Consider the following 9884-nt stretch of genomic DNA (forward strand, 5'->3'; position numbering starts at 1 on the left):
GCTATACTAGGCTTTGAAGATTACAATAGCCACTCGCCGCTAGACACACAACCTAAAAATAATCGTTGAAGGAATATCGGTTGGAGCATTACCCACATAGCGCAGGCTTGCGATTCTTCACCACCAGCCTAGGGGGATCGAGAAATCGGGCCATAGTACAGAATAAATCGAAAAGATGTCAAACTCGCCGCAAGAAGAGACAACCAAATGTTTCCCTCGGTTGACAAGTCACATATCCTCACATGCTCTTCGTTGGCGTCAGATCAAACATCGTCGAGGTAGGAAGAGACCTTATTGCAACACGACATCATCACCATCACTACACCAATATCATTAGGGAGAAAACCTAAACAAAGCAAGGATATATTAGAAGTAATAAACCACGGAAGGGACGGTTTCCCTCTCCTCTTGTCGCCGATAAGGCCGTCGGGCAGGAGAGAGCATGGGGGATGAGGTGGCATCGTGGAGGAGATTTTTTCTCTCTAGAATATGCATAAGCATGCGTGACATATATTCATAGAAGAATAGTCAAGCTGACCGATACAACGCCTTACGACAAAGTGCTACATCGAGAGGTTAGCAACCACATCCACCATGACAAACACCGGCACACAACTCACCTTACCCAAACTCAAGCAAAACAAATGGCGAAGAGGTCGGACATAGAGCACACATGCTGCGTCACAACAATACCGAACACCTCACGGCAAAAACACCAAACCGAACTCGATCAACGCACTCTCCACTCACGGCGCCTAGGCAACTTTGGAGGGAGGGTTTTCTCGGGTTAGCTTTTTGGGTTCACGCGATTGGTTTCGTAATAGATTCAAATCCCAAGGGTTTGGTTGCACACTTCTTGTTTGCACTTGGCTAGTATAATAATTATAAAGTACTCCAACATTAGACATCACTTTTTTACAATGGAATTTCAGTCGTGTGAGCATTTCGTGCAAAGTACCCCATTTCCCGTGTGCACGCCCTCACGGTCGGACTCGGACGGATAGGCTCGCGCGGCGTGCGGTTCGCGAACCGCGCACGGCGGAGGGCACGAGGCGGCCACCGCTCTCCTCGCCGTCGGACGCCAGTGGCACTAGACTAGCGGAGCATCTCCCCACTGTCGCCGCTCCACTCATCGAATCGAATAAAGTACTGCTGCCATCTCCTCCCAGGCTCCAAAATCCCTCCCCTTCCCTCCCTCCCCCGATCTGATTCCATTCCCCACCTCCTCCGATGCCATCTCGCCGCCGCTCCTGAGCGCGCCCCGCCCCCCTCCCTCCCTCGCCGCCGCCGCTCCGGAGCCGACGGCGAGCCGGAGCCCTAGCCAGGGAGGGCCCCGTCGGCCATGGCGTTCTGGTGGCCGCTGCTGGTGCTCGCCGCCGCCTACGCGCTCTGCCGCGTCCTGCTCTTCCTCATCCCGCCCACCGTCCCCTCCATGGAGGTCGACGCCTCCGATGGTACGCCGCCGCCGCCCTCCCCACGTTCCCCGCACTGTGTATGCTGGTGATTTCCCGGGGTGGATTGTCAGGGGTTTACAAGGGTTTACTAACTGTGGTCGGATTTTGGCGCAGTGATGGAGGAGGTCAACCAGAACAAGGAGGATAGCTTCATCTACGTAAGTTCACCCTCTGCATTTCCCTCTGTGATGATGATTTCGGTCCGAATGAATGATCCAATGCACACACCTGAATTCTGGCTCGCCCTACCTAAGTTAAGGTTGCGATGTGTGTTTTCTTGATCTGGGATTCTAGAAAGCATCTGATGCATCAGCGGTTACACTAGGATCAGTGTATTCTGGTTTGGTGCGAGCCAACTTGAATTTTGCTTGTTCTGGATACTCTGATCATGGTTTGGTGTAACCTGGCATTGCACATTACTTGAAGAATAACGCCACACAGTAATATTACTAATTGGTGTTATCTGATTATTATTTTGCCGTTAATGTGAGACATGTAAGCTGGTCTAGTGGATTAAGCTGTAGCATGCTGATATGGCTAGCTCCGAGTACATAGGGCATCCAGTAGATCTGATGCAGTACTGAACTGCTCTATTTCTGTGGAAACATGTGAGTTGGATGGCCATCTGGAAGGTGTTCGCTGACAGTTTCCCATAAAATGATTTACTTTGGATTCTTTGATGCTCCCTCTGTAAAGAAATATAAGAGCGTCTTATGTTTCTTTACGCAGGGAGTATGTCCCAACCTTCCAACGTTGTGATTGTTGCTCTGGCAACTTTAAGATGTGGTTAATGGATTACAATTTGGTGGACAGCTGATTGAAAAGATGACTTAATTTTACTTTGGACACGTAATCAATCTTTAACGTGGTTAGGTCTCACCTACTCAGGGTCTAAATGTTTCGACGCAGTGAGACAGCAATAACCTGTAAATGAAATGCATACTTTATTTCGAGCCGGGTTTCCCTACTGATATTTTCCCTATTTTCGTAAGAGAAAGAAACAAAGTTACAACCAAAAGGGAAAATGAGAACGCTAGGGAAAAACCAACTTTCCACCCTTGATTAACTGAATCTGATTTGGTGCCAATATAGGTTCATAATGGTTCTAGAGAAGCACTAATACTTTTTAAGTAGCGGTGATTTGCTTTCAGCTGAACTACCGAAAGCTCAAAATAACCTGTTGTGGCAGCAGGAGCCGCATTTATTTGAACTTTATCATGTTGAGGTTCTGCTCTGCTGCAGGTACCAAGGAAGGGGAAAGCTGCTCAGACTGATATGGTTCGATGCTACGAGCCAGCTACCATGAAATACTTGGGATACTTTCCTGCTTTAACTCCTGATGAGGTATGTTGTTGGTTTGCTATTGTTACGCTCTCCGTAAGTACAATGTATGCCACTATATTGGTTGGTTGGTCTGATTATCTTCTTCTGCATTATTGACTAGAAATATAGTTCACCCTTCCTTAGACATGATTGAGGAGAAAGCAAAGCTTGTTATTACTGTTTTTGCCATAGTTTGGACCTTCATTAGTGTGGCTTTCTATTTCGTATCACTTATTCTTTGACCCATTAGGTCCAAGAGCATGTTGCACAAGCTCGTAAAGCACAAGAGATATGGGCGAAAAGCAGCTTCAAACAAAGGCGGCAGTTTCTTCGGATCCTTCTGAAGTATATACTTGAACATCAGGATCTGATATGCGAGTAAGGACATATTGGGAATTCAAAAACAGTCTTATCTTTTGATTGTACCAGATGAAAACGATCTTTTTATAAACAGCGTCTACTCTTGATGAAGGGCTTACTTAGTCCTGATCAATGGTCTCTCCTTTTGTTTTATTTGCTCACACTTTCCAATGTATTGAAGGTCTGAGAGTCCACACTGTTATTTTTGTGCAGGATATCATCTCGTGACACTGGAAAGACTATGGTTGATGCTTCATTAGGTGAGATCATGACCACATGTGAGAAGATTCACTGGCTTTTGGATGAGGGTGAGAAATGGTTAAAACCTGAGTACAGGTTAGACTCCAGAAATATCCAAATGTGATGTATACAATAACTTAAGAGCCAGGCAATGCCAATGTTTAATGTTGATTAACCATGCATGTTAAATAAGTAGAATCATACAGAGCAGCAGTTGAGGTAAGTTAAGCATAGTAGGTGTTACTTGTGTTGGACACTTGGAGTACACAATGGTTCACTTTATGATATGTAACGTCACTGGGTCTGTTTAGCATTATTTAGTACCATAATGTGTGTGAACATTGGAATTGGAAATTAGATGAACAGCAAATGAATTCTGGTCTTGGTTAAAACATGACTACACACTAGGACCTGAACATACTGCAGATATTGGGCTAGCAAATTCTGTTAATTCTTGCGCGGAAGATAGGCCTTTTAATTTTTGCACATGTCGCAGTAATATTCTATAAGCTAGAAAGGCAGCAACTGTACACTGCTGCACTGTTGCCAATGGCATTCATTTTATAACGCCTAAAATAATGCCGTAACCAATTCATTGTTTTCTTATTGCCTGCATGTATTTGCTTTTAATACTGTTCAGATCTTGTGGGAGATCAATGCTACACAAAACAGCGAAAGTTGAATTCTATCCTCTCGGGGTGATTGGTGCAATTGTATCATGGAACTATCCTTTCCATAATGTGTTCAATCCGATGCTGGCTGCAGTATTCTCTGGTAATGCAGCAGTTATAAAGGTAACTAATCAGATGAATACCATCTTAATCTAATATGAGTAAACATTCTTGGTCATGATGAAGCACAACAAAGAGTCTTTCAGTTCCTGTACACTTTTCATTGAGTTTCCATTGTTAGAAAAATACTTTAGCTTAGCTTGAATTCTGGAGCTTATTAGTTATGGCAATGTACCGTTTGCTCAGAGTATGGTCTTGTTCGTAACCTGGTTATAGCCTCCAGAAGCATGGATGTTGATTTACAAGGTTGAAATACCCCAATTTGACCTGACTACATTGCCTTACAAACTATTGACATGGAAACTCTCACATATTCATAGTCTTAGGTCAACCTGTTGACTTTTGTAATTCGATGATCTTCATGCGTTACATTTATTATGTATAATCTTGGAGTCGATTATGGCTACCATTTGTGTTCCATATGGTGAAGCTAGTAATTCTCATGAGAATAATGAATTGCATATTGCACAAATTTTGTACTGATCATGTCATTAAATCTTGTTGTTGTGCCAAGTCAAACATATGGAAACAATCATATGCTCATTTGCTTTTCTCTGAAAAGTTAATTTTCATTATGCCCTCTGAAATTTTACCTTTTCATTCACTTTCTTGATTTAAGTAACAAAGTTACTGTAAAGTTATCCATTATTCTATTTAATGAAATGGTGATTTACAGGTTTCAGAGCATGCGAGTTGGTCCGGCTGTTTTTATTCCCGTATCATACAAGCAGCTCTGTTAGCTGTTGGTGCCCCAGATAATCTGGTTCACATAGTAACTGGGTACGAATGTAGCTTCTGCATTTTCTTGGTGGTCAGGCTAATTACTGACATGCCCTACCTGCTGGCCTTTTTTTTTCTCCTCTAGTTTTGCGGAAACGGGTCAAGCTCTTGTATCTTCAGTGGACAAAATAATATTCGTTGGATCACCTGGCGTTGGAAGGATGGTATAACTTGCATCTGAAGTAGTGTTTTCTTAATCCCATGCCGCTAATATTATTTATGCCCTTGTAGATATCATGATCGATGCTGCATGCATACACTTAATGTGCTCGCTTTGTCTGTTACTTTTTATTTAATGTGCTGAGTATTGTGCCTATCACAGATTATGCAAAAAGCATCGGAAACATTAATACCTGTAACTCTTGAGCTTGGTGGCAAAGACGCATTTATTGTGTGCGAAGATGTGGATTTACCCAATGTAAGTGTAGTTTTATGTTGTGTATATCACTATGTCATGGCCAGCTTGTTCTCTTTAATAATAGCAACTAACCTATAGCCCTTCCTCATTTGAAGGTTGTTCAAGTTGCTGTGAGAGCTGCACTGCAATCTAGTGGACAGAACTGTGCTGGTGCTGAAAGATTTTATGTCCACAAGGATATCTATCCTACCTTTGTTTCTCGCGTAGTGAAGATAATCAAATCAATATCTGTTGTAAGTTCACAGCTGTATTTTGCAGTCAATAGCCAGATGCGCAAGTGCAATTTTTATTGCCTGCCTTTTGAGTTCTGAATTTGAGCACAGAATTCACCTTCTGTTGCTATCGTACATTTTCCTGTATTGTAATTACTCTTGGTACTAGTACGTCGTCCACATGCAACTTCTACATTCACATTTACCTTTTGTTTTCATCATGTTTATTGTTATTTCAGTTCCACCTTACCATATGTTACTCAGTTTAAACATACTCTGAGTTCAATTGGCTACACTAGATAATTTTATATCAGTTAAAGTCCTTAGGCTGTAAATATGTAAGTTAATGCTGGTAATCTTATTTTCCGGTAGTATTTATGTCATGATTTCCGTTCTCATTTTGTGTATTGTGCTTTTCCTAGGGGCCCCCATTATCTGGCAGATACGATATGGGTGCAATCTGTATGATAGAGCACTCTGAGAGACTTCAGAATCTTGTTAACGATGCTCTTGACAAAGGTGCTGAAATTGCTGTCAGAGGGAGCTTTGGTAATTTGGGTGAAGATGCGGTTGATCAGTTCTTTCCTCCAACTGTTCTAGTGAATGTTAATCACACAATGAAAATTATGCAGGAAGAGGTAGGCTGTAGCCAATGTAGGCATGATTTTGTTTTGTGCCAATGTTGTTAGCCTTACCACTGTTACTGCTGATTAACAGGCATTTGGGCCGATTCTACCAATCATGAAATTCTCTTCTGATGAAGAGGTCATCCAACTTGCAAATGACTCTAAATACGGTCTTGGTTGTGCTGTTTTTTCTGGCAACCAGAAGCGTGCCATCAAAATAGCATCTCAACTACACTGTGGTGTTGCAGCAATCAATGACTTTGCTTCAAGTTATATGTGTCAGGTGGGTAACTCTATCTAGTTTGTTTTCTCTCTTTTGTAGTAATTGGCACACAGCTTAAGATATAAGCATTCTGAAGATATCTTGGAAGTACACACATGTGTATTGCAGATATAGTGCTATTCAGCACACTTTTGTCATAGAACTGCAGGCATAGATTGTTTCTTATTTCTTTTATGTTAACCACTGCCAGTGCAAGTAGACTTACTTCTCTTTCTCGGACGTGCAGTCTCTGCCCTTTGGTGGTGTTAAAGACAGCGGGTTTGGAAGATTCGCTGGCGTGGAAGGCTTGCGCGCCTGCTGCCTTGTAAAGGCAGTCGTAGAAGACAGGTGGTGGCCATATGTGAAAACAATGATCCCCAAGCCTATTCAGGTTTGCTGTTTCCCCACATAATGCCAGGCTTCCATGGTTTGCTTGTTACCATGTTTCTGATAGTCACAAATGACAATTTTGCAGTATCCCGTCTCGGAGAATGGATTTGCATTCCAGCAGCTGCTCGTCGAGACTCTGTACGGCATCAGCGTGTGGGACAGGCTGCAGTCGCTCGTGAATCTGTTGAAGATGATCTCGGAGCAGAAGTCTCCTATAACCAGGAGGAAAAGCAGGTGAGCAGGGACGAAGTGTTTGGCACAATGTTCTATAGTATCAGTTTGCTCTGATGATGTTCCTGTTGGTGGACTAGTCTTTTGGCTGTCGTCCCCAAGGCGCAAGTTTGGTGGGGATCAGGTTCAGAGCAAGACAGCATTTATCTGAATGTAAAACGCCCTTTAGAACCAGTGCTTATCCTAGAAAGTGAAGATCGCAATCGACGTTGTAAGCCCTGGATTCGATTTTCACCTGCCTGAATGTAAATGTTCCGTATGTTTTCTGAGACTTTCATCTAGCATAGCACCTCAGTTTTATAGACCGCTTGTGATGTCGTGTTGATCTATACATGCCTGCTGCCCATGCAGCGGTATAAGAGGGGTGCATCTGTTAAGCAATTTTATTTACTCTTACTCTATGTTCCTCTTAGTGAAATATTAATCATCAAATTATTAACAAATAATAAAGTCTATAATGATCGAATGAAAATACCAATAAATTCTATAATTTTATTTCAAATATCCTATAGTTAAGCATATCAAGCTAACTTTATCTTTATGAAGTCTTAGTATTTTTATAATATAAGTAGAACTTCAAATTTAGAACCTACTTTTTTGTTCTTGGGATCAATATAAGCAATGCAGTTCATCCAATGATAAACCGAGTGAATTGCAAAAAACCATCACATTCTAAGTTCGGTTTTGGAATTGCCACCACATTTCTTGCTCGGCCAAAAAATCTATCAGTTTTCTTGCTAAATTTCTCAGTAAACATGGTTGGGTCCACCCATCAGCAGCCGCCTCCTTCGAACAGGTAAGCGGCGTCGTGGGCGAGCGGGTCACATGGAGGCAGCAGCCGGGCTCTTGGCGAAGCTCGTCGGAACCAGCAGAGAGCAGCGAGGAGGCTAGGTTGAGTGGCGCGCCCTCCGCACCGTGCGCGAGCACGCACACCTGCGGCACCCATCCGCCGACCGCGGCAGCGCCCAGAGGAACCGCGCGCCCGAGAGCTCCAGCCCGACCGCGAGCTCGCGGGCCTGTCCAGCGACCACGGGAGGTCACCGGAAGCGACGCGGGGACCGTGTGTTGCGGGGTACATCCGCGCGTGCGTGTGCTCGTGTGTGTTCGCTCATGTGCAGAGCAGGACGAGCTAGAGCTGGCCATGGCGGCCGGCCGGAACCGACGACACCGTGTGCGGGGAAACAGCGGGAGGCCCGATCGACCTTGAAGAGCTCCATCGATGCGCGCGCTGTGCTGCCGAAGGAGAGGAGCCGGTCGTGTCCCTGCGCCCGCGCTAGGCGGCCGCCGGCGCCGTCAATGGCCGACGTAGTGTCGCCTCCATGCAGGTGCGTGCAGCCGGCGCGCGCGGCCACGGCGCCCAAGGCCGGTGAGCTCGTCCGCCTCGTCGAAGAGCCGAAGGAGCCCGAGCATTGCCTGATCAGCTCCCCCGACGAGCTCGGCGACGCGCTCACCACGGTTTACGTGGAGCTGCATGGAGGGAGACGGTGTGGCTCGGGGTGGAGGGGAGAGAGACGCAGCTCGTGGGAGCAAAGGAGGCGAGGCCAGGTCCGATGGGACGCGCGACATGGCGTGGTGCTCCGGCTGGTGACTGTGGTGTGGTGCTCCGGCCGGTGCACGGTGCACTCCTCCCGGCGCCCTCTGCACGCAATTGTTCGACGAAATGCCACAAAGAAGAACAGTATAATAGAATAGTAGTATTAACTCTGACGGGTGGGCCTCACATCTGCTTAACGGTCAGCGCAAATGTGGTTGACTCTTAGTACCACGTGGACCTGACCAGCGGGCCGGTCATGTCAGAAATCGGATTAAAATGTTTAAAACGACCGTCAGTGCTTATTGAGAATTTTAGTAAGAAAAACAATAGATTTTTAGGACGCGCAAGAAATGTGTTGGCAATTCCGATAATGAGCTTTACATGTGATGTTTTTTTGCAATTCACTCAGATAAACCAAATTTCAACTATAGAACTATGACACAATTAAACCCGAATGAACAAAATGTTGAATTGAGGTGCGCCTCGACCTGCTAGCCAACTTGTCAACAAATGCAAACCCCGGCGCATAGGCACATCTGACGTGGCATCCGTGTCAATGAATGCGCGCCCACTTCTCCTTCCATCCGAGCACGTGAACACGCGCGAACTCCAGCAGTGTCCGTACGTCCGTGTCAACATCGCCGGTCCCTCCGCCGCGAACATCTCTGGGAACCGCCGCACGGGGTTCGCGCCAGCGCTGGACGCGGCGCCCGGCGACTGGCTCGGGTCGGTCGGTGACTCTGAACAGTCTCGAGTGTGTTTCAGTCAACTCCATCGCGCGTTTCTCTCCTGTCCGTCCCCGTTCGTTTGGGGTAAAAGGGACAAACGAGACGGCCCAGCGCGCGGGCGCAAACGGACTTTTGTCCGCTTTGTGTCCGCTTTCGACCCATCTCCGTTCCAAGTTTGCGCCGGTTTTGGGGTGAAATGGACAGCGCGCGGACGGGCGGAACGCGCGCGCTTGTCCTCCCCTGGCCCGCCTGTCGGTGGGAGAACCCCCCCCCCCCCCCACACGCCCATTTGGCGCCATTTGCCCCAAACTCTCCCATGTCCCTCTCGCCGTCCCCTCTCTCCCTCGTCCATGGCCGACGCCCCGCCGAGTTTCGACGGCCTGGCCGTCGACCGGCGCGCAAAGGTGAAGAAGAAAGCGCCAAGGAAGCCGCGGTCGGAGTGCACGCCGGAGGAGATCGCCAAGTTGGACGCGGAATCGGCGAAGAGGAGGGAACGGAGAGCGGTCGTCAAGCTCAATGCCGCCGCGGCCAAGTT

At 46.4% G+C, this 9884-nt stretch overlaps 1 protein-coding gene across 1 annotated transcript; it reads left to right on the plus strand.

Annotated features, from left to right (window-relative positions):
- Nucleotides 1-989: 989 nt before the first annotated feature.
- Nucleotides 990-7484, plus strand: LOC123043601 (aldehyde dehydrogenase 22A1). The gene is made up of 14 exons (XM_044466100.1): nucleotides 990-1454; nucleotides 1569-1612; nucleotides 2697-2798; nucleotides 3028-3155; nucleotides 3351-3473; nucleotides 4018-4171; nucleotides 4845-4948; nucleotides 5034-5112; nucleotides 5271-5366; nucleotides 5462-5599; nucleotides 6001-6216; nucleotides 6296-6487; nucleotides 6714-6857; nucleotides 6942-7484. Exons 1-14 carry the CDS (start codon nucleotides 1343-1345, stop codon nucleotides 7092-7094), a joined length of 1785 nt encoding a protein of 594 aa, XP_044322035.1. The 5' UTR covers nucleotides 990-1342; the 3' UTR covers nucleotides 7095-7484.
- Nucleotides 7485-9884: the final 2400 nt, after the last annotated feature.

Source organism: Triticum aestivum, chromosome 2B, assembly GCF_018294505.1.
Source record: "Triticum aestivum cultivar Chinese Spring chromosome 2B, IWGSC CS RefSeq v2.1, whole genome shotgun sequence".
Classification (NCBI taxonomy): domain Eukaryota; kingdom Viridiplantae; phylum Streptophyta; class Magnoliopsida; order Poales; family Poaceae; genus Triticum; species Triticum aestivum.